The sequence below is a fragment of the Pectinophora gossypiella genome, chromosome 2 (genome assembly GCF_024362695.1).
Source record: "Pectinophora gossypiella chromosome 2, ilPecGoss1.1, whole genome shotgun sequence".
NCBI classification, from domain to species: domain Eukaryota; kingdom Metazoa; phylum Arthropoda; class Insecta; order Lepidoptera; family Gelechiidae; genus Pectinophora; species Pectinophora gossypiella.
The window spans coordinates 16097310-16123469 of NC_065405.1; the positions used below are offsets into that span (position 1 = coordinate 16097310).

The 26160-nt window shown below is 34.6% G+C and overlaps 1 protein-coding gene across 1 annotated transcript in view; it reads right to left on the reverse strand.

The window, feature by feature from the left end:
- Nucleotides 1-1093: 1093 nt before the first annotated feature.
- The window catches only part of LOC126375726 (neuronal acetylcholine receptor subunit alpha-7), a 62117-nt gene continuing 37050 nt past the window's right edge, over nt 1094-26160 (reverse strand). Inside the window, exons 5-13 of the mRNA XM_050022827.1 lie at nt 14621-14801; nt 12331-12406; nt 8829-9023; nt 7716-7802; nt 4169-4278; nt 2870-3096; nt 2442-2456; nt 1595-1831; nt 1094-1301 (exon numbers count right to left, since the gene is read on the reverse strand). Coding sequence (XP_049878784.1) covers nt 1217-1301; nt 1595-1831; nt 2442-2456; nt 2870-3096; nt 4169-4278; nt 7716-7802; nt 8829-9023; nt 12331-12406; nt 14621-14801 — 1213 coding nt within the window. The 3' untranslated portion in view covers nt 1094-1216. The remainder of the gene's footprint in view (nt 1302-1594; nt 1832-2441; nt 2457-2869; nt 3097-4168; nt 4279-7715; nt 7803-8828; nt 9024-12330; nt 12407-14620; nt 14802-26160) is intronic.

Sequence of the window (26160 nt, forward strand, 5' to 3'; positions counted from 1 at the left end):
TCTTGTTAATGTCAAAGAGAAGCAGCTCTCAGTAGGCCGATAGCCACAAGTGCTAAAGGAGGGAATACGCCGACGCGTTTTGCCGTTGTGAGACGATCAGCTAAGAAAAATCGACCTTATTATCTCTATTCTGTGACGTCTTGCATGGCACGACTTCTAGGGTAATTTTATTATAACCTCACACATCTTCTTAAGAAATTTCAAGCAGTACAACAATCTGTATAAATGCTATCTATTCTCAATGTGACTTACTTTCGCGACCAAGCTGTATGTTAAGCCGTGTCTATGGCTCGTCTCTACCAATATTTGATCCTTTATTTTATATACACGTTACTTAATACCCTAAGGTAATGTCATCGTATATGATCCCTCATTTTCTTCTACAAAGGATACCCTCTATCTCGGATTTTATTGTTTAAGTATCATTCAATACCGCGAAGGTTTCGTAAAACAATTTTGCTAAACGGGATTGTACTTTAGTCTTCTATGAGTAAGACTATTTTAATAGTTTGTAGTTCAAATTCTTGGTATGGAGAAGCAACAGAACGGATTAACAATTCAAAGTAAAAAAGACATGCCTAAAGCTCTGATGGGTCTGAATCTCGCCTCAGGAGAAAAGCGACCCGAAGTGGGTCGATAGCGATAAGGGCTGAAGGAAAACGTTGACCTTGGCGGGGTCAACGAACTGTAGTCTTTACCTTCGTGGGCCGATTGCCACTATGAGTAATAAAAACCGTCGTAAAAGACTAAAGCACAACCCGTATGCAAATAGCCAACCGTTAAATTAAAATACTTAAACAATTATCTCTAACACGGAAAACAATCTTTTTGTAATTACACAAATGCTTACTGAATTCCTAAGTCACGAACTTATACTTCCGAGCCCAGCTCCGTGTCTGTCCAACTTCCTTTAACTCAAAAACTTTATTAATAACCTCTTTAACCGTACTAATTAGAAATATAATTATATTTTTTAACAAATTATACTCATCAACACTTTATCTGTATAACATCTTAGTCAACATCACATTTTTTATAATATGTTGGACTTAATGAGCTACGAGTATGTTAGTGTATTTATATTTACCGTCTTTCGACTTAGTTATGAGACGTGTGCGTTTCAACCACGTATTTTAGGTAAGTATTTTACATCTATATATAATAAATCGGTCGATTCCTAAGATTAGTTCTCTCGTGTGTGCGAGTGAGGAGAGGCTCACTGCACGATGATGTGAGGAGCTGATAAAAGCACCGCCACGGTCGCGATGATTGTGAAGAGAGTGAACACGAACAGGCAAAACCTGAGGGCAAAACATAACTATTACCTGTCACGTTTTAATATCGTCACCAAAATAAATTGTCAGATGCAAGGATTTTCTTCTAGCGCAAAAACTAACACGACTAATGTGATTAATAGTTGTAGGGTTTGACGTCGTCTAGGAGTATTTTGTAACAAATGTCTAACATCTATTTTATTAACAAATTACTCAAATTAACTCGTTACATGAGCTTTTGGAGACTGAATAATGGCCCTCACTACAAGTCGACCATAACTATTACAACGTTACACAAAATTAACGAAATTTGAACGTACCTGTCAACAACCATCGCCGCGAACTTCCAGTCGCTGATTAGCTCGGCTTCCTCATCGGCCTTCTTCATCCTGGCAGTGATGAACTGGAGCTCCCGCAGGATCATGTGGAGCTCCCGGTGGTGGCCTCCTAGGCCTCCGCCCACGTCCTCCATAGTGGACGGCCGCACGAACGACCGCCGGAAGTCCGTGCGGAATATCGAGCACCTGGGCGATGTATGCTGATTTTGTGGTGCATATCTAGAGGGGTTAACGCGCATTCAACGCATGCTTGCGCCATGTAAGCAGGGTCACTGGGTCAAAGGAGGATATGACTGCTGTTTTAATCTCTAAAGCAACACTGGCTGCAGCGCTGAGGGCGACACCCATCTGGGCACCCTCAGACTTGTCTTAAATTGTGCGCTGGATGAGAAATCCTCATCGGTGTCATCCGAGGCAAATGTACAATAATGCACTTAAAAGGGATCGACCACTAGATTTCTTTGAATTCCGAGCACTGAAGTTGCTTTTAGAGAATAACATAGCTGATATTGTCATATTACTGGAAGTATTAAGGAATATCTCAATGCAGTTGTGCAGGTAAGTACCTACTGTTAAGTAGCACTAGTAGCTGCTAAAGTAGATGTTTTACTGGAGGCACTTATGGAAACCTTTAATGATATCGAGCAGCAAGGAATACCAGGAAAAATATTGTCAGTATCTTTTACTCTACATTATGAAGATTATATATACCTCAATCGTGATAAAGGAATCTTGACGGAGTCACAATTACAATGAATACTACTTCCTTTTCTACAATGAGCCAGGCTTGGAAAAGGTCTTACACGTTATTGACATGGTACTGTTTTACGATACGTTTGATAAACTAAAGGCATATCAGAATACCATTTAATTTTTAAAGGACGCTAACACTGATTATATGTTTGAGTTACCCTTCAAGTAGAAATTCCTAGTACCCAAGTCATGTGTGGCGCAAAATACAAGCATATTCATATAATTCCTGAAGATAAGCATTCGTAGAAATACCATTTACTGGTGTTTGATTAATCCTCTGAAACAACGGCTTGACCCAAGATTTGGGTTCCTGAGCTGCTGCTTCTTAATTTTTTTACCTGATTAGATCTTTTAATGCTTTCCATTTCTTCAGCAGTTAATGCTTCGAGAAGAAACTACAGTAATGTTGTTTATATGCTTATATCTCGCGCCATTGGATCAAGAACTAAAAACTTTCGGAACTTATCATGAGATACCAAACCAAAGAAAATAAATGTTTCTCACCCTGGCCCTAAGTTCCCTGTAGATGCTGTACTGTTGGGCGGCGGCGGCGCATGTCTGAAATCATCGTCTATATCCAGAACATTCGCCAGTAGAGACTTGGAGGAACGTTCCTTCAGCTCCAACTCTCTCATCCTGTTGGACATCATTATAGTCTTCCTCGTGATCTTCTTCCCTGGTCGCGACATCCTCAGGATCCACGGCAACCATTGCAGGAACACTGACTTTATCTGTAGTAGAAGCGATATTTTGTCAGTCTTGAGAATTTTTGTTGATCAAAATTCGTCTACCATTACACTTCTACTATTACAGAACAGGGAATATCGATTTTTATTTTGTTCGTTTCGAACGAATTCTTCTGATAACCTCGCCAGATTAAAAAATGAAACAAAAATGTGGTACATGAGATAAGTAACTAATGTTTCTCGGACGCACTTAATTTATTATGATCCCATTTGCCATTCATTTTGACCACAGACAACATTCGGCACAAACTAGCGTAATGTACTTAATAAAGAGATTACGAACAACAATGAAGACAGTTTAAACTCTAAAGAGCGATCGCTTAAGCCGCCGTCTGAATCGTCTGATGAAAGTATAGGTCCAAGACTACTTAGCCAGACTTTAATCCCTAAAACCACGGCTTATCCCTGAAGTGAACGAAACATTTCAATATCTTGTACAGTACAAGATATTGAAACGTTTCGTTCAAATGAAATGTTCTATTATTTGTTAGATTTATACTTAAACCCCAGAAGAGTACAGTATAATATTACTAGATGCTATAATATATGCTAATATATGCTAGACCAGGAGTCCGCACTGGGCCCGCGTGATGGTCTAAGGCCCGATCTCTCTATCCATCCATAGGGAAGGCCCGTGCCCCAGCAGTGGGGACGTTAATGGGCTGATAATGATGATAAGACCAGGAGTAAATATTAAACATCGAACGACCTTTGTAGCTCAGTAATAGAGTCGTTAGACTTACTATCCGGAGGTCCCGGGTTGGAATTCCGATGGGGACATATAACAAAAATCTCTTTGTGATCGCTAGTTCCGTTAGGACATTACAGGCCGATCACCCGATTGTCCGAAAATAAGATGGTTCGTGTCTAAAAAGGCACATAGCCGTTGGTCCCGGTTACTAATTACTGTTGTAAATACGTAATCATTATATGAGCCACATCAGGGGCATATGGCGGCTCAAAAATAACACTGACAGCAGGGTAGCGTGTAGATTGTGAGGTCAATGACTGACCTTAATAACGCTGGCTTACTAAATGATTTTGATTTATTACGTACCCATTGCGGCATCTCGTGAATATCCGCCGTCCGATGGTGATAGTTGAGTACCACCACTGTTAGTACCACCGACGATGCCACCATGAACATGATGCAATTGAAGTAAGTTCCTGCCACCCACAACACAAAACACATATTAGACTATCATTTTTTTTATTTAATGTAATAATAGAATTTAATATATTTATCTATTTTTAATGTAATATTAATTAAGGTTAGTGTCTGAATTATGACACTTTTTTTCTGATCATTATTTATCAAAAATTAAAACTTGCCTTTTAAGTTAATCATATTATTGTTTGTGACAAAAATTATAATCTCACCAAATAACGAATTCTTAAATATAATTTTCGTTAAGAATTCAGTCATAAAAAATAAATTTAATAATTGTTATTTAACGTGTTATTTTGTGCATTAAATATTTTACAATTATGTACTTTAATATCTTATTATCTAAGGGTGAAAGGCCGTAAATAAATATTATGAAGAAAGGAGAAAATTAAGCAAGCTGGATATTTATTTTTAATGTTCTTTAATATTACACAGAGTACCAATTAATTTTTAAGACATTATTTTCAAGAAATAAAGTCCTTTTTTTAAGATTTAAAAAGTAGCTAAATATTTATATGGTACCCTGTATACAAATATTACTTACATGAGACTAAAATGTCATTGTTATAAATATTTAAAAATACATTAAAAGCGACATTCATGCATTTAACTTTACTTTACATGCAATTTTGACTTAAAATGACATCAAGCTTAATGATATATTTAGTGATTTTTAATGATCTGCGTTTCATAATTTAAAATAAACATTAGCACTAAATAAATAGGCGTCTTTTATTTAATTTACCTTCTCGGTAATTTGTCGAAAACATACTTTATATTATGAAACGCGGCAGACATTCCCGAATTAATTTTATTTCATGAAGACCTTCATTTAAATAAAAGCATCATTTGTTTTTAGAGCTTGGAATAATTTAAAACTGTAACTTTTCGTGAGCGTAAAATATATATTTATTTTTTTATAAAATTACAAACATTAAATCTTCTGGAAAGGTTTATTTTATTTAATGATTTAACTTTCACGGTACAGGTCAGTGCAAAAATATCGAGAAGTTTTTTTTATATTACAATCTTTTTTGGGAAGACTTGATTTGAGAAGATTTTTAACAAATTAAAAATGGTTTACAGACAATCGTACATGAACTAGCGAAAGGAAGTATCCTCGTAACCCGATTCGTCAAACAGTTTTGCAAAAACCTGTATTTAGTTGGTAATTAAAGGGTACAGACAGACCATATAAAGTGAGATCCTCGAGATACTTGGAGGGTGGCCCCTCACCCGCATCCTCTTTGTTGTTCAACCGCTGTTTAACTTTGCATCCTGCATTTAAACTTTAACTACAACAAAGCAACCAAACCTACATACTTCAAGCTTATTTACAATTCAGGAGAGTTGTGCTTTTAACCCTTATTTTAAAACTAGTTTAAATTTTAAAGACTAGTCCAAAATCAACCTAAAACATGCTACTTCTGACGTCCGTAGTCATGTAATGAGACCAATCGAAGAATGAACGAAACAAAATAAATAGAAAGGTTTGATGAGCGGAGACTGGACTGTTAAGTATTTTAAACACATTACAAGAAGAAATACCAATGGGAAAGTACCTTTAGATAGCTATCCTTATCATACGCCAGTAAAGTGCAATATTCTATCTCATGTGTCAAAGAGCTGACAAGAGCTGTAAAGCAAAGATTTTCATAGACTCTGCCCTTCTAAAAGGCAAGAAAGAGAAGATTGTAATCTGTTTTTGTTTAAAATCAAGCAAAACTGCAAACTATTTAGATCTTTGTTAATGTGACAGAAGAACGGTCGGAGGAATATTCTGTTTTTTTGGATTCAATTCATCCATCTAAAAATAATGTAAGTGCTTATTTGTAATTTTTACATTTTTTAGGATAACATTTTCTGAAAATTGAGTTGTAAAATGATCTTCATATATAAATGAAGTGTATGATTATGGAATTAAATGCTACTATACAAATAACGTAAAAGACCAAGATGTCGACTTATGACAAAAGAGTACAACATAAAATTCTATAAGTAATTAAAAATAGTAATTTATTTAGGAAATACCTTATGATAATAAATAAATGATCTAAAAAAAATGAAATAAATGATTAAAAATAGTTAATCTAAAATTCTTTCAACTTCAAGTGTCATATTTTTACAAGAATATTCCTCATAACGCATCCTTATTTTTTATCATATAGATCTATCCTTTAGATCAACAGCATTTTTTTTTTAATTTCGTATTTATGTTGGTTTTATAAATAATACATATAAACGCGACATTCCTCACCTATTAGGGGGATCGCCTCCGAGGTTTTAGTTATGACGTGTCCCACCAATAGGGAAAAAACGGTTTGCGACAGTAGAATTGTTACACCTGCAAAGATCAATCAAGGTTCAAAACAAAATGGTCTATTTACAGCAAACCAGTTTTTAATACTAATCTGGACCCAGCTCAGACGGCTTTCTTGTAAGTGTGCTGTCAGGGGGCACAAGTGAAATCATAAACAAAACAAAACGAAGTAGTCATGCAAATACTATTTAAGATTAGACATTTTATCGTTCTTCATTTATCAACTAGTTTTATCGTTCAGTTTCAAATCGTTTTTAAACTCAACACCCTCCAAGTACCTAAAACCACGACTAATGTAGCTGCGGCTCAGAAATCGCTTATGAATAATACAAAAAATACACCCAAAAATAGATACAACACCGTGGAATCGATTACGCGAAATTCAGTGAGATCAAGAAAAAATGATTCTGTGTAACATTGATCATTGTGTTTTGACTTACCTTCCAGTCCATTACACATTGCCTTCAATACTTGTATATTACAACATGCCATGCCACTTACAATTAGTGTTGAACATTTGTGAAATAATTTCAGTTAAAAAGAAAATTCTCAGTGAAAAGTTGCAGATGTAGAAATAATAGCGGTAATAGAATCAAGTGACAAAGCTCAAGCAAAGAAGTACGAAATCGATTCCAAGATAAAATGTTCTTGTTTTAAAATAATTTCCAAAAAATTTTAAAACAAGAACAAAAATAGCGACACCAAAAAGTATTTAAAATTCACAGCTGACTGGATATTTACTTAAACAAACGAAACAGTGATAATACATTTTACATTTGAAGCGGAAGCATTGAAACACCAACGTCTATAAGAATCTTACGATTTGTTGTTGACATTAATTCAAAGCTAAGTTCACTCAACAACGACATTTAAGCCAACAATGATTTAAATTAAAATATTAGCACAGGTACATAATTTACTCCTTGTAATGTTTTAAAATAATTTATTTATTTTAAAGTTTAAACTAAAAGTAAGAATGATAGCCGAAATCAAAGTTTGAGAAGGGTGAAAGAAGTAAAATAAACGAAGGCAGGTAATGAGAACAAAGTAAATGAAAAATAACAGTGGGAACAGCAGGATGGAATGAAAGGCTTGGGGTAGGTGTGGGCAGTGTACCTAACAGGGGGATAGCGTCGGAGACCTGCGGCAGGGTCTCGGCTACCAGGTTCAGAAACACCGTCAGCGAGAGAAGAATAGTGACTCCTGCAATCAAACACATTGTTAACACCCCTAACACCTACTCTTTTGGAATAACTAGTACTGAAATACACCTTTCGATAAACAGATTTTATAAATTTACAACTCTCCATATATTTTTATTAAAAACGTAGTATTTCAAATTTCTTATTCCTACAGTTGATGGTAATGATGGTGCTGTGAACATTCAGTAGCATCTACTCACACATACTTACCGGCCTATCAAGGATTGATGACTAACACGTAAACACACAGTCATACCACAGACTAGACAATCTAAATTTAACACACGCTGCTTCCTACCACTCTTAAGAGGCTTAAAAAACTATTTAAAAAATCGTTTATTCAAATACGAAACATTCTGTCAGAAATTTAAATGTAACAAAAAAGTCAATATAACCCATACGTTACATGTGAAATATAAAATAGACTAATAAATATATATATATATATATATATATATAAATTAAAGGATAAAGATCCAAGTATGAAACCCTGCGGTACTCGCATAAGAAAGGTAGCTAACAGCGCACGTTTTCTTAATTCCCGTGACTCCTACAGTGCCTACCTACTAAAGGCACTGCATCCGACGTGGTGGGCATCTTTTCCGCGACCAGGTTCAGAAACACGGTCAACGACAACAAGATCGTCACACCTGTTGGCATCAGCCAAGTCTATGTGAGGGAAATCTTAGAAAAATATCACTAGAAAGCTTTAAAATTTTCCCTTGTTGAGGTATTTGCATTTGCTCATCGTTACTAATCAAAAATACAAATTGAAATACTGTTCAAATTTTCAATGTTTGTATCTACAGTATTTCTATTTGTTCGTAAAAAATCTAAAAAATGTGCTGAAAAGACCAAAATTAGAATCTACTCACACGTGAAGACTTGTTATCTCAATTCATACATAAGTATTTCTGTATATTACTGAACCATTAAACCAATAGTTTCCTCTTTCTATTTTCTATGTCAGTTTTATGACTTCACAACTTTTATTCTACAAAAACAAACATTCTTAAAAGCTACTGACCGAGTGTAAGCTTCTCCCCCGAATCTGGTGGCAATGTGAACCCAAGGAGTGCCATGGAAGATATTAACACGCATGGCACTATTAGGTTGAAGAAGTAGTATAGCGTCCGTCTTCTGATCATGATGGTAAATGTGACGTCTACGTATGGCTCTGGGCAGCATGCGTATGTTATTGTGTTCTTCTTTCCTGGCATTCCTGATAAGGACAAAGTGGATGAGGATAGCTGTTAGAAAACAAGATACAAGATTTCATCACCCCAAACGACTAGCCCATAAACTTTTGCTAGTGGTTTTGTACCTGCAGTACAACCATGGCTTAGTTTTAAGAATGCGAAAGACCATCTGTACCGTCGGTGAAAAGTAATACAAGTCCAAAATTGAAGTTTTGAGAAAATCGAGTTTAAAGTTAAAAATATTCTAGCTCGTGACTTATAAGGAATAATGGAACAGAAGTTAGATGTGTCGATAGGTGATGATAGAAGGTTTCTTTTCTAATATTTAGTTATATTTAGAACCTAAACAGAAATGGTAGAGGATCAAAATAAATTACATGTATCAGTTGACACCAACTTTTATACTGTGTAAATTGATACAAGTCTACATATACCTTTTTACACACATAACTATACAAAAGTCATCGTTGATATATCATATTTTCAATTAATAATTTTACAGTCTTATTGTACATAAAACAAAATGTCTTGGAAGAAAGTTTATTTTATGAAGTTGTAGAAAGGCAAAATTCTATTTATTTTCTTTAAAAAGTAAAGAAACGTAACTTATATCATTTGACACAAACGATAAACTATAACGAATTTGTGTCAAGTGGTATAACTTGATTTATTTTTTCGGTTTTATTGTGTAAAATGATACATGTTTTTACGAATTTCTAGTAATAAATACATATAAAGATGGTACACGTATATATAGTGTAAGGTGGCGATAATAAAATATTTTGTTATGATTTTACTCTCAAAACTCATAAATAACCGGTCAAAACCACCACTGCTGCCCGCTACAAACACATTTTGTCCACCACACTACGCCCCTAATCAAAACCATTGTTGGTTCATCTTACAAATTCAATTATGATAATATTTCCACCCCTAACAAATAAAGGTAAGAGGAATCATATTAAGACTGGTCATAAGGAATGTTTCGGGCTAGCCTGGCAGCACGGCCTGGAGATAAAAGTGATGTACCTACGTACTTTTAAACCAAAATCACACAAACTGGTTAGTGTTACTTCATTCCTGCTGAAACTATTTTACAACTCATTCCACAATCAAAATCCCCTAAAGTATACATGTATCACGAAGAAAATGAGCAAAGCTTGCCCGGCGATCGAAGGGCGCATTTCCACAGAGGTTTTGATAATTCAATACTTCGAATTATCAAAATTCCCGGTCTAATGGCAACCGCAACATTGACAGAACCATAAACGGTGTCGAATCAATGTTGACGATAAGAATAGGTAGAGAAAATGAAGATCATTGATTCACCTTCAAACCTATAGGTTACACAGGGCTATCCTCAGGGTAGGTCTTATCACCTTTACCATGGTCTGTTATGGTTAAGCTAAATGAGTTCGTTTCCACAAAACTTTAGACGTAAGCACACGTTCCGCGTATCCTCGCGTATGGACCACTATTGTGAAGTGGGCAACTTCCCACTATATCATCATCATCCTCCTGCCTTTATCCCACTCTAGTTGGGGTCGGCACAACATGTATGGACAAATGTCCCATATCTAATGTTACTTTACTTTAATGGGCTCAGTTTTCCGCATAAACGCAAGTGGTCCATTATGCGTGCTTTTGTTGACTATGTAAGCCAACCAGCTCCTTTCAGAAGCTCAAATACCTCCTGGGATTTCTACAAACTTTGTGACCTGGTTTAATTAAGGGGTTGTGCCCGTGGTGTTGCCAATTATTTATTCTAATCTAATTTATCCTACAAGATCCCACTGCTGGGCAAAGGCCTCCCCTTCCTCTTTCCATTTTTCACGGTCCTGTGCGTAATTCTCTCTTATATAATCAAAATACAGAAAAAACAATTTAACGGTGGTGCACAGAGTTCAGAGTAGTTGTTCCCTTTATAAAGACGAGATAGCTCGACCAATTATTTACACCATTCAACGCGTTTGAGAAACTGGTAATCTTCTCTTGAGAAGATGTGGCAGATCCCGATGCTGCCGATGCCAAGCTGGATCCCAGTGGGACCTTAAGCCCAAAAGTATGTACGATCATCTACAGCTGTGTAGGTTCAAAAATACCACTACCGGCGCTTGCATCAAAGATCTAACCAGCGTGTATTGAATGGCTTGCATATTAATTGGCGCTTGATAATATTTGGAGCTATTATTTCACGTCTACAACCTCCTTAGCAATGAAAGCAGCGTTCAATCTGCCACCGCTTAACCTGCATGTAATCAAGAAAACTATGTAAAACAGCTATGCTTCGAGCTAAGGGAAGGAGACTAATGACAGTTATGACAAATCTCAAATACCTCTTGACTAACCCTGCCATGGTGATATCGACGCCATGATCAGGACTCACAACTTATTGAGGTACTATTATTAAGTACTACAAGGCGGTTATAACAGAAAGAGAAAAAACACGGTTTGGTCTGAAGTACTAACGTAACCTATACCCATTCGCAATGCGGATCAGATATGGTTTGCTGTGGCTCTAGACAAAATGGCTTCCCATAGACAGGTTTATGCGGAGGTTACCCTAAGATACACACTGGTGGCGCATAGAATCGAACTTGTATGTATCATTATACACGACATGTTATTAATATCCAAGATCGTATTTTCTGAAATATTTTGATATATATTAATTTATATTACTTTTCACGAAAAAATTAATTTGGTGTTTGATGTTACAACTAAAATTATATCATTAAACACGGACCGTGAGAATTCAAGCATGGCGTGTATTTTAATATATCTTGAGTTGCATTTACTTACACCAAAATATTTAATGAAAATCTTCATTTCACTTTGATGCAAGTTAAGATGAATTATGTTACACGTGTTATAACAGCATGAATCCTTCACAAACAGTACTTATATCACTTTACACAAAAATTATCTCCGTATTTATAATAGCTACAGTTACGAGAATTAGACAGAAAGAAAGAGAATTTTTCGAACATGAAGTGTGTGCTAATAACTCAAAAGTGATACAACTCGAGTTGTATTACTTTTCACCGACGGTACAGCATTGGCCTTCTTGTAGCTGCTTTGGGTGAGTGAAAGTACAAAATATGTTCCTTTTCTACCCTGATTCAGTTAAAAATGATAAATTCAATTGAATTGGCTCTTAAAAAAAAAGTAGAACGCTATGATGAAATTTAAGTTATTTGACAAAAAAATATATAAATATCATCATTAACCTTAATTAACTTCAGAAACAAATTTCTACAAGTTTTGACATGATATTTTATGTAATGAAGAAGATAAATCACTAAGGAAAGTTTCCTCAAAATATCTTACCTATCAAATACCACTCTCCATTGGTGATGAAGTCTGATAAATCTCCTCCCGCTTCATCTTTGAGCACCAGGTCCAACTGTCAGGGCAATCTGTTAGTCTCATACGGGACACTAGCTACGAGCTAAGCTAAGAGAGGTGATGTACAAAATTACTGTTTGTTTACTTAAATTCATAAAGCCAAAGACTCTGGAAATTCAAACTCTTCAAAATTTTCCTTTTTTTGAATTTTAAATTTAATGTTATTTACTCATTTTAAAAGAAGCATTTTTTAAATTATTTATTATCAAGGAGATCATGAGCAATAATCCATCTCCATCAAACTAATACCAATTTAAAACCTGGGGGGTTAAAACCGCTACATCGAAGCAATTCTTCTAAGAAATCAATATTGCTATTTGACATTTGTTGGCATTGCGTACTTACTTTTATATGCGTAAATGTCAAATTGCAATATTGCTTTTTAGATTGATTGTTTCAATGTGACCTTTGTAACCCCCCTAATTTTAACAAATATGCACTTTACTCCTAAAATTGTACTTGTGAAATATCCAATAGAATTCCGGTAAAGTAGTTAATGACATTTGCGGCAAATCTACAATAAGTTACGCTTTAAAAATCATAGTATTTTTTACCAATGTAAAAAACATCACCTCTCCTAGAAAATAAAATTAATAGGATTTAAATAAGTACTCATAATTCTCAGGGAAACCATGCTAGGTTAATTCACTCACAGTTCATTGTAATTAGCCAATGAAACCATGCAAGGTATTCGCTTGGAAGTAAATAATACAAGGGAAATGTGAGAACCTTAAAACGGAGTGCAAAACCAAAGGTAAAACTAAGAGGGTGTGTTTCTGATGGCAACAAATAACGTTAAACAATGTCCAAATTGCGAACGTTTTGTTCAAACGGTTCAAGTAAATTTGGGCATTATGGCGTCATTTGTGTGCGTCAAAAACACGCTAGAGAGATGCAACATGCTGAGGAAGAGAAATAGTCACCGCCATACGGATCTTATACCAAATATGTTTTTTTTTGTATATTTTCTTACAAAGGAAAAAGCAGTGGAAAAACAGTTTAGAATAAAAACATTTTCTCTAGCTTTACAAGAAAATAGCTGTGAGGTACCTTCACATTTTCTATTTAATCGGATCTATTTTCTATTCCTAGAATAATTCAATAAATAATCCTGATAAACATGGTGTTTCTAGAGAATATTTTTATTCTAGACTACCAAGAATTTATTGTAAGACTTACGTATTAAATAATTAATCTTCGAACATAATATTTCTACTTTATCCACGTTTCAAAGTACATCATAACATCAATTAGTTTACAAAAGGAGTCGTGCTACAAACTCGCTACATAAAATACATTCAAAATAATATTATAAAACCAAAAATACACAATATTGAAACTTTTTACATTATTTCATTCCAAATCACATTCTTTATTCAATGCAACCTCAATCAGTCAGGCATCATACTCTTTTATAGTAATTATCATTCATATCCTTCAACTAATCATGCAACACGATACACAATCTATCGATTAAGTAGGTAAAATAAAATAATTTCATATAAAACTTATTCTTCATAAAAAGTGTATCCGTATGGCAGTGGAAAGTGTAAGTTTATTTTAGTGCTCTGTGTACATAAGATATTTTGCCCCATGCAAAATAGTACATACAAAACTTTTGGGATTTTAAATCCTTCTGGTTTCTCACATGGTTCCCTTATCTTTAACCTGAACCTAACCTAACCTCAAAAATTTCACTTAACCTAAAAGACTGCGATTTTCATAATTCTATCAACTTAAATTATTTTAAGAGTAGTTGCTGTCACATTTACGAAAAAGCATTAAGGAATTGCTCGAAATTAGCGTCACATATTGCTGCAAATGAAATTTTGTGAAATGTACAAATAATTTTAAGATTTTACAGATAAAATGAGCTTTGCAAAGCTGTTATAAAGCCATTTCTACTACTCTTCTTTTAATCTTATCTCAAGCGCTGTCGTATTGACGCCAACTTAAATATTTGAGCGTGAAGTGACTGCTTTTCAGTGGTGACAAAATGAGCTTTAGATTTATGACATCGACGTTTCAAGCTAAATGCCGTTAAAGTTGGAGTGAGCAAAAACTAAACTTTTGGAAAGCGCTAACGAGTAAAAACAGCTTTTGGACAGCTTTAAATGAAAAAAGTGTATTTTAAATTTCTTAGCAGCAATGAATGACGTCAAGTTCAATGTAAGAGCAGCTACATGAAAAAAAACACGTTCTATCGCTATACCTGGTTGCCATCGTACGTCCAGCTACCGAACTTCATGTCACAGTGTTGGTCATCGAAGGGGAACCACGTAATGTCTATCTTGCATGTGCTCTTGAAAATGCCCGGAGGCACGTACAGGCAACTGCCGTTGTTTCTGACCACCACATTGGTCTGGTATGTCCCGTCAAAACCCTCGTCAGCACTAGGTGTCAATAAGAAAATCGTAATTTTTCTCTTGTTCTTCCAATTAGTATAAAAAGTAGTCGCGTTCGCCAGAACAAATTTTGCATTTGCCAATTATAAAGATTTTATCTTTCTTGAATTGCTTTTTTATTGCAAACTGGCCAATTTATATAAAATTATTTTTATTTTTTTACGATTTTACTTACAATAAAGTTACTGAACAGAATTATTTTTCTTTGTGAAATAATTTTGTAAACGCTTTCAAATTATCTAACATTAAAGGGCCAGTTACCGCCATTAAATCGTAGACACAATTTATTACATCCAATCAAATACTGGTAAAAACTTTTTTATTAGCCATTTTATCGGTCGCGTTGTTCAGCTCTTCCTTTCTGAAGGAAGTTTTAAGTAATTGGTTTACAATATTTTTTCCTGATAATCAACGAAAAATGAACTTTATGCTTGAATCGAACGTTATATTTTTTGGGTAAATATTTACTTATTTGAGGTATCAAAACGCTGTCCCCGGATTTGTTCGTATAATACATAAAATATTTAATAATTTTAAGGTTTTATTCAGACCATTAAAATATTTTTATATTTACTAAAATTCTAAATTTAATTTATTTAGTTTTTATTCTTAAAATATAATTATAATTTAATAATTAAGAAACTATTAAGATAAAGCAGAGAAGAGAAGAAGTGTGTTCAAATTGTAATTAGTTATTTAGATTACAGTGCTTCGGTTTCATCTGGGACTTTTAGTGCTGTGACGCCAGTGATAAAGTTATTTTATTATTATAATAATTTATCACTGACAGAAACAGAAATCATTATCTTGCTTAGTCAGATTGGTGCGAAACAATATAGTTATTTTCGAAAATTGATGTTTATTGAAATCGTCTTTTTCAAAATATTTTAGTACTTTTTTAATGGAGACTTTCAGTGCGTATCAATTTTCTGAAAATATTATATTTACACCTTTTAGATTGTTCTTACAAAAATATATCTCAAACATATCTGACAAGCAAGAAAATGATTGTGGTGTTTCAAATCAGCGACAAGGGTGCCATGTACGTTTATTTCATATTTTAGAAGTGGCAACACTGAGTAGGAGCTCTTCAAAGGCCTCTAGGACGATTGTTACTTTTTAAAATAAAATATAAAAAGGATATATTATATGCAAGTACCAATCGTCACACAGCAACACCTCCTACTGTGTTGTCACTTATTTCTGAAAAGTGGTATATTTAAATTTAAATTAAAAAAGAAATTATTATTAGATTTAAAAAGAAATCTTAGACTATATTTTAAATATAGAATGAGAAATATAGATTATATATTACGCTACGCCAACTTACAAGTTATTTTAGGAATTGTGCATTTTAGAATCCAATTATAATTCAAATTAATAATAAATTCATGAATTTTATAATTTCTTGGCGAATTTATTATTTAAACTACATATCGAGAAAATTACGCCTTACGCAAAGCGATCCCAAGTAACTTTAACATAAGTACCAAAACATGCTCTTCAAAAAATGCATATTATTTAACTACAAAATTAAATACTGTTGTGTCGTTTACGCTTGGCTTTACAGAGGAGCTAGTCAAATGTCAAACGTTTCTATTTCTACAATCGTTAACGTCAAATCCGACGTAGTTACTAGACATCTAAGCAGTATTATAGAATATACATGGTGTTAGTGACAACGTAAAGAATACTGATGGGGATGGTTCAGACCATGATTCTGAGTTGATATCAAGTGGATTTTTCTGTCGGAAAATTCACAAAAATATTAGTCTTTTTTAAAATTATTTTGCGTTCCATACTTTTGCGACGAATACTCCACTTGATATCAACTCAGAATTATGGCCTGAATCATCTCTCAAAGTTTTCGTTACGATGTCACTAACACCCTGTATTATATTATAGAATATAATACTGCATATAAAACGGTAACTGTTCGCCCCGCACCAATTCGTTAGGTGATACACGGTAAGAATGAGATTTTGTATGGAGTTTCCGGGGTGTGATAATATAATCATTTATGCACTGGTTAGCGAGTTCACATGCGCTGCACGTTAGCAATTTTAGAAAGGGAAATGTGTGCCACTTGTCTACAAGTACATTATAGCATTCGGAAAGCAAAAACAGAGCTGTACTAAATATCTTTTCTCTACGCTTCGCCGGTATATTTTTTCTTTTCGCACATAAACCGTTACAAAGCAGGTTCATAGTAATAACCCTTTCCCCCCTTTTTTTCCTCCCCCCAGTCTGCTCCGGACCATAAAGGCATCACTACACTGGCTGTCTGAAATTATTTATAACTATGATTTAAATAATGACGCTTCGCTGTCGCAGGTAATTCGTACTTTACGACAATTACCAACGACTATATATATACCTCTGCCTAACGTTTTGGGGATACAGGCGTAGGTACTTAGTTTATCTCGGGCTAGCCCATTGGAGATATAGTCGTGTACTTATATTGTGAACCGTTCGCTTGTGCAAAAAAATGTATTTCTAATGAGGGATTTTCTTTATATATTTTTTTTTATTTTTGTCTTACCTGCTGGATAGATGGCGCTGAACTTAGTATGGTACTGCGTGGAATGGGACGTTATATAATTTGTATTTTTCTTTTTGAAATCATAATACGAAACGTACATGTTACATTGATTATGTTTTAAAATAAACAAATAATGGTGCTAATTCCTGCAGGCGCCATCCAATTTTATTTTAAGTTATACTTGTCATTTTCTTATCCGTTGCAAAAGAAAGGGACGGGTAATCGACAGGCATAAATTTATGGAATACACGTCAATTTTAAGCAGAAATCTTAAACAAACGTCTAAAAATTTTACAAAATTTTACATTACCCAATGACCCAACAGAGTTAAGTAAACAGCACGTCAAACGGATTACAATACCAGCGATCTCGCCTATTTTATTCGCTCGGGTTAATTAGGAGGTGTCTGCAGGAATCGGGCCCAATGAAGAAATAAAACAGAATCTTATCAGAATGTCCTGAGAGAATGAAAATAAAAAGAGAAGTCTTTGTCTCGTTTATTTATTTCCTAAATTAAATAAAAGGTTTTTTTTCTATTATGGCAATGGCCCAGTAACAGTTGATAAGCGCCATCTAACGAGGTCTTGAGAACTATTTTTTTTTTATTCTATAAAAAGAAAATCTTTCATTGTAATTAGAAAAACATTTTTAAAAAAGAAGTTTTTTTTTTGAAGAATTGTAATTCTTTACGCCGCTGCCTTAAAAGAAAGTTACCGGTGTGATGAAGCCTTAACTGAAAAAAAATATAGAGTTGTTAAAACCGCAACTGCTTTGTCTGCTTCGTCTGCGATGGAGTTGAGCTGAAAACATTTTTCATCATACAAAATACAAGATATTAATAGTGAACGAAGCTAAGTCGCTGGAGAAAATAAAAAAAATGTTTTTATAGCACTCATCCGTGATTAAGGAAACTCTTTGTGAGTTCTCTTTGTGAGTTTCCTTAATTAAACCGAAATTTTTTTGGCTCGGACAGGACAGGCATCGAGGAATTTCTCATGGACATGAGGATCCGGTGGTGTAATGGATAACACGCTCGTCCCGGCTTGACAAGAGCTATGGGTTAAAGTCTCTCCCGAGTCAAAACTTTTTCGATTTAATTTTCTCTTTGTGTCAGTAAAAATCTTGATTAATGACGTTTCAAAAAATAAACAAATTACAATCGTACACCTATTTGAAATGAGAACTTACGCATTGTGCATCAATTGATGCAGAATATGGTATAAAAAGGCCATGTTAAAGTATTTAATTTAATAAACAATATTTGACATAAAAGTACGCAATGTCATCAAATATCAAATAGCAATGTTGCTTTTTAAGACGGACTTCCTCAATATGGTCTTTTAGGCCCCCAGATAGCATACATAACAACATAAACTGCCTATATACGTCCCACTGCTTGGCACAGGCCTCCCCTCAATCAACCGGAGGGGGTACGGAGCATACTCCACCACGCTGATCCAATGCGGGTTGGTGGAGGTGTTTTTACGGCTAATAGCCGGGACCAACGGCTTAACGTGCCCTCCGAAGCACGGAATCATCTTACTTTTTCGGACAATCAGGTGATTCAAGCCTGAAAAGTCCTTACCAAACAAAGGACAGTCTCACAAAGTGATTTCGACAATGTCCCCATCGGGAATCGAACCCGGACCTCCAGATCGTGAGCCTAACGCTCTAACCACTAGACCACGGAGGCTGTTACCCCAGATAGCATAAAGGTATGGAATTACGCAAAAGCAACATTGCTATTTGAGATTAAGCAAAATAATTGCGACAGTTAATACTTTGTTAGCATTACTTAATGCTATATATTTATTTTCATTCGTTCCGTTCGTTACCGTAAGCGAACACATTTTGGCTTATACTTTAAAAGAATTTCACCATCACCCCGCCATCAATCCGCAGTGGAGCAGCGTGGAGTATGCTCCATACCCCCTGCGGTTGATTGTGGGGAGGCCTGTGCCCAACAGTGGGTGTTTACGTTATGTTACGTTTAAAAGAATTTACGCATGATTCGCTATTTACCACATGTATTTTTTAAAGTTAAATCAAATTAAAAAATCAAAATACTAACATGTTCGACATGTTCGTGCTTTGTTGCTCTATTTTATTTTTCCCTGAGTAAATGAATTCTTGGTAAATACCTAATACTTTAAAAATAAAAGGCAAATTCCTAGATTAACTGGATTTCTTTAGAAGCCACGCTTAAATAAATCCAGACGGAGTTTAGTAACAAAAAATACAGGGTACCTAATCTAAATATTCTTGAAACCTTTTTATTATTATTATCAGGATTGCCGGCGTGAGTACAAACTCAAAAAACCCTTTTTTCTGACTGCACAATTGCACATAAGATTTGTGTTTCTTTGTTCGTATTTTTTTTTAATGTGAAACATGTTCTTTCTTTGTTTGTTTTTTGGTCATTAACATTATAGTAAAGACACCAAGTCATATATTAAATTTCTAATTCATTATGGATTAAAATAGTACTATCACCTTTATTATTAAAAATATTATGGTCAATATTTAATCAAACTAAATAAAACAGCATTAAATCTACCACAGGCTTCGTCAAAAGGTTTTTTGGTTGATTTTTTATTTTTGTGTGTGCAGTTGGCAAAATAAACTAGTAGTAAGTAAATATTATTTATTTGTATTTTAATAGCCATATATTTTCCTGATGAAATTATAAAATATTTATGCTGTGTTGTGACTTCTTCATCGGATTTCGAAAGCTGACTGCAGTAACATATGCAATATATTTCAATATTAAATTATTCATACTATCATCACGAGTGAAACGATTCTCACACGATACCGCGCACCGACGTTGTTGGCAGGGTCGCATTGCCTTTTAGGTAATCCTCGGAAGTCTAACACATGAACACCACTCTGCTCACTACCATAACCTAGACACTCCATACAAAACCTCATTGTTACCGCGTAAATACGAGCGAGACAAATAATACGCGCGCGCTCCTTATACTCCTCTACGGGTTACTGCCGTTCAGACTCTCTCTCTCTCTCTCTCTCTCTCTCTCTCTCTCTCTCTTTATTGAAGAGCTGCGCTCTTGTCGGTGGAGTAATCGCCATTTCTCTGTTCTTCCCGCCAAAACCTTCACCTCCTGATACGACACGACCTGCACGTTCTCTTTTATTTGTTTCATAAATTCTTCTTCTAGGTCTACCCCTTTCTCTCTTCCCTTCAATTTTTCCTCCTATAATGTTTGTTATAAATGAATCGTGTCGTATCAGGTGGCCAATCATATTTCCTCTCCGGTTCTCTATAGTCTTCAATATGGTTCTCTTTTTTTCAACTCTAGAAAGACTCAGACTCTAGAAAAGCCCAAAGGGGGTGAGGTAAATTTAGATAGCGATACAAATTAGTTCGGGGCGGAGTATTGCTGTTATATTTGTAGTATTATTCTTTATTGTATCACTACGACATGTATTACTGACAAGACTTGTGCCTGTCTATATAAAACTATATTATATGCATTACAAATTCTCCCAAGTCTTCTTATAACGTAAAATGACACTCGCAAAATAGTCGTATAACAGTAAAATCGTTTGCAATAAAAGAAAAGTAACACACTAAACACATCAACGCAGTTTTCAACTCTAATAAAGCACTTGGAAATATACCCGAAACTCATATAACAATAGAACGGCATATAGAATAAAGAAAGAAATGCCGAAGTGATAGTAAACTTAGTAAAGTACTAAGCGTTCAGAAATAAACGTCCCCAGAAGGAAAGTGGGGTAAAAAGGATGTAAGTAGGATAGTGTTGCTACTTGTCCCGATATACTCGGGACTTCCCAATTTGCAGAAGTGATAGGGCTTAAAACAAAGTACCAATTTAGTAATAAATATATTTTTTATTGCGATCTAAACCTAATATATTATATATATATATATATTAATATTTTTTTATCTTAAATGTAAAATCTTGGACATTTTCTTTACCTTTTTAAAAGTTTAGATGCTTCTGTTTTTGTAATGAAATGTGTTGTGCTCTCGAGTTGCTTATTATTAGGTAATGTGTGTATTATTTATGTTTATACGTAAATTTATATTAATGTATGTTATATATTCATTTATTCTTGTGCATGTATTACTGGTAAGTGGAACGTAATTTGCACCCCCAATCTTTTATTCTTTTACTTATTTCCACGCCTTATTAGGTTGTCTGGAAAAAATCGGTTTAAGCGAACGGCCACCATTTACCATGTACCTAGTTAAGTCCTTTTTGTAAATATTTTCTTTTATTTATATTGTCAACGTGACATCACTAACTGGTGTACAGTCATGAGCAATATAATGTACCCACTTTAGAACTCTGTCGCACTAAGATATTTGACATTTAGTGAGACTTACAGTTCAATTTGTCAAAAAAGTTAATGTGACTTGGTACCAAAGTGTATACATATTAATGCTCGTGACCGTACAGATCTAATTCTTACCGCGCATTGAGACTATTGAAGAATGTTATTGAAATATAATCAAAAATTGTACTAAACTAGTCGTTCTGTTTAATACTACATATTTAAAAGCGTCCCGGGTTTTTATCCCGTTATGCTTTCGGGTTTTTTTTTGGGCCTTTGGCGGCACAATAATAATCCTGACACCAGGGTTGATGAGGTTGTAAAATGTAATTCACCTCACAACCCACACGATAGAAGAAGATCCTTTTATCCTGATTTTTGTCCCATCAAAGCTGGCAACACTAGTAGTATCCGATAAAATAGTTCCCGGGACATGTATAGCATTTATATTTGGCGTTGTACCGTGTAACCAGTCGTGTCCTGGCGCGCCGCCAACTAACGGGAACTTTTATACCGAAGCGTATCAATCTATCACTCAATAATATACAAATGCAACAAGTAATTAAATAGACGTGGAGTTTTTCGCGGTTACGTAGAAAAGACGAACTCGGCGTGGAAAAGAGACATCACTATTATGAAATCTACTCAAGGGAGAAAGTGACAGACAACATGACAATTATTTTACGAGTAGAGCCTACTCTACACACACACATATACTTATATTTCTTTTTTCGTAACGTCAATCCAATTCCTATTGTTTATCTTATACATCCTTAGTCTATGAGTAATTTCGAATTTCTTTTTTTTCGAAATGTTTTGAAAAACGAATGTGAATACTTATATTTCTTTTTTGGTACCTAACGTCTTTGTATTGATATTATCTTATAAGTACATCCTTAGTCTATGAGTAATTTTGAATTTCTTTTTTTTTTTTTCGAAATGTTTTGAACGTGGATAGGGTTTACGATCAATTGCGTCATGTCACGTTGAACTGAGTGAAAGAGTTCTTTTTTTAAAGTGTTTTTTATCGTTTCAGATTTAATAAAAATCTTATACGTATATAAAAGAGTATAATATCAGGGGCCTTGGCTAAGTTGCAAACGATCATGACAATAGTGGGATTAACGTGAAGTTTCATGTCAATCAAAACCATACAATTTTAACACTGTTACAGTCGATTGACTATTATTAAACGGCCTCTGTGGTCCAGTGGTTGAGCGTTGGGCTCACGATCCGGAGGTCCCGGGTTCCTATCTCGGTGGGTATAAATCACAAAAATCACTTTGTGATCCCTAGTTTAGTTAGGCTATTACGGATTGTCCGAAAGTAAAATGATCCGTGCTTCGGAAGGCATGTTAAGCCGTTGGTCCCGGTTACTACTTACTGATGTAAGTGAGTAATCGTTACATGAGCCATGTCAGGGGCCTTTGGCGGCTCAATAATAACCCTGACGCCAGCGTTGCTGAGGTTGGTAATCCACCTCACAGCCCACACGATAGAAGAAGTCGATTGACATAATCGTTTGCAACTTGGCTAAGGCCCCTTTACTATGATCAGGATTAATGTTAATTATTTTATGATTTATATTTGACACATAGCACTATATCAATCTCTCTCTCTATTTAAGAGCTGCGCTCTTGTCGGTGAAGTAACCGCCATTCCTCTCTTGTTCCCGCCAAAACCTTCACCTCCCGATACGACACGACCTGCATCTTCTCTTTTATTTGTTTCATAAATGTTATCCTAGGTCTACCCCTTCCTCTCTTCCCTTCAACTATATCAATAAGTAACACAAATGTATGAATGTATAGCTTCCAGACATCAGGTAAATGAAGACAATTTAGTTACAAAAAGTAAAAATTACAATATTATTGCAAAAACATTTTCATCCCACATAATAATTTGTAATCAGTAGAACAAATTGAGACCCTAATGACAAGCCTGTGCAGACGACTTTACGGCAAAAGCTTCTTTAAATTAAAAGATATTATCATTACCGTTAATTATTTTAAATTGAGGAAAACTTCTCATTTTTTCCGTAAATTGAAAAAGTTCGACGGAAAAACAACGGTTGGTTGGGGTGACTTCTACCATGAGACTATTATCTTCCAACCTATATTACCCTTACCCGTAAGTATGCATTTTTTAAATATATAAAATAGGTAATCTAAAGCATTTTCTGTTATAGTTTACTATAGCGACCCGCCCCGGCTTCGCTAGGGTGCAATGCTGAGGAATAATGAAATTATTTACGACATCACATTAAAAACCTCAACAATAACAACAGTATTTCTCCACTATTTAACGGGTGTTATTATACATATAAACCTTCCTCTTGAATCACTCTATCTATTAAAAAAAACGCATCAAAATCTATTGCGTAGTTTTAAAGATTTAAGCGTACATAGGGATATAGGGACAGAAAAAGCAAATTTGTTTTATACTATGTAGTGATAATTGGTTCAGTAAAAGGGTGTACCTACGGCATTTTAAAATCGTTAACCCGTTTCTCACAAGGTCCGTTTACCTAACCTCAATCAATCAATCAATCAATCAATCAATCAATAATACTTTATTGCACAACAACATATATAAAGGACATAAACATACGAATAAAACATAAGCACAATAGGCGGCCTCAATATTAACCTCAATATTTGACAGGTCCGATTTTTGACAACAAGGCCGATACTTTTTATCATTCGTACACCTCTGTTGTACGCAACTTCTGTGCAATAAAGTATTGTGACTTACAACAGCCAAACCTAAATGGCAAAGTACACTTTAACTGGTCTAATATTACACTTTAGTGTAACATAACCCACCTTAAACCCGCCAAACCCTAGGAGACAGTAAACAACGTGCTGCCACGCCGGTAAGTGATTTAAAAGCTCCATAATCAAATGTTGTTCCACTCTCTTTTTGGATCCGCGCCAGAATCCGCTCCAATATTCGGGCAAATATTTGCACATGTTGGATAATCGCCGACCCATCTTACAAATGGGATTTACAACTTTTTTGTTTTATTATTTTTACTTTTTGTTTGGTAGTAAATCTGTAAAAAAGTATTTAGTTGGAAGATTCTTGTTTTCTTTTTTATGTTTTGTAAATTAAAAAAAATATATTAAAAGCTTTTTCCGCAATCCGTTTTTTTATTGTTATGTACGTATACTTTTTATGTAGTAAGAATTATACCTACCGGTAAGTATTATTTTACTAAATAAACATAAATTATATTTTTTAAATAAACGATAAATAACAAGTGATAAATAGATACGCAGACGATACAACAAAAAGCACTGGTTCCTCCCAGTTTAGCCACCAGTAACCAGTACAAAATAAAACATTACAAAATAAACATACTTTTTGTTTATTAAAATATATTAGAGCTCCAAAAATATTTAAATTGAATATTATGTGCTACTATGAAATTATGCATATAAAATTTAAAAAAAAAAACTTAGAAAATACTTTAGGAGGCTAGTAGTAGTTATCGTATTTTGTTAACTATATTCTGTGGTCGAGAATTTGTACCTAAATGTTGCATAAATCCAGCTAGAAAATTGGTAGCGATTTTCAAAGGCCGCCCAATATTAATAATGGTTGGAAATAAGGGGTGTTGTAACAGAAATATTATTTGCTGAAAATTCAATTTGTAAGTTTGAAGCTTCAGATTCTGTAGTACCCTCTTCTATAATTGGATTTGAATGGTTGAGATGTTGAATAATAAACTATTCATGTCAGGACTATTTTGAAGACAAATTCAAATTGGTTTTACATTAAAAATTCCTTTAAGATATTTGCAAAATGTTTTACATCTAAACAATTTTATTCCAGATTTTGTACACAATTTAAATCCTTCGAAATATTGATCTTGATCAATGTCTCGAACTCTAAAGTCATCATGATCCACTTACACGATTCTGCTATCACCCGTGTAAAAAAATATCATTCAAATAATATGGGCTTTAGGTCGTGGGCTTACAATATAATTTATATTGGCCCCGATTCCTGCAGACATCTCCTAATTTTATTTTAAGTTAAACCCGTCATTTTCTTATCCGCCGAAAAGGAAAGGGACGGATGATTGTCAACAAGTTAATTTCAAAACGAATGAATAACCCGAGTAAATAAAATAGGCATCTCTCTGGTATGCAATCCGTAAAACTGGCCGATGTCAAATTTTTAGACGGTTGTTTTGGATTTCTGCTTAAAATTGACGTGTGTTCCATAAATTTTGTCCCTTTCTTTTTAGCGGATAAGAAAATGACAGGTATAACTTAAAATAAAATTAGATGGCGTCTGCAGGAATTAGCACATAAATTAGCAGACAGCTCGGTGGCAAGCTTCCCACCATCAGTCTGGTCGGTTGAACGCCAGCAGTCATTTTAATAGAGCAGTAGTTTAGGGCGGTGTTGGGGCAGAGTTATGTAAGTTGGTCTAAAGGGCTCTGTATCACTAAAACACCATGACTGCACCACC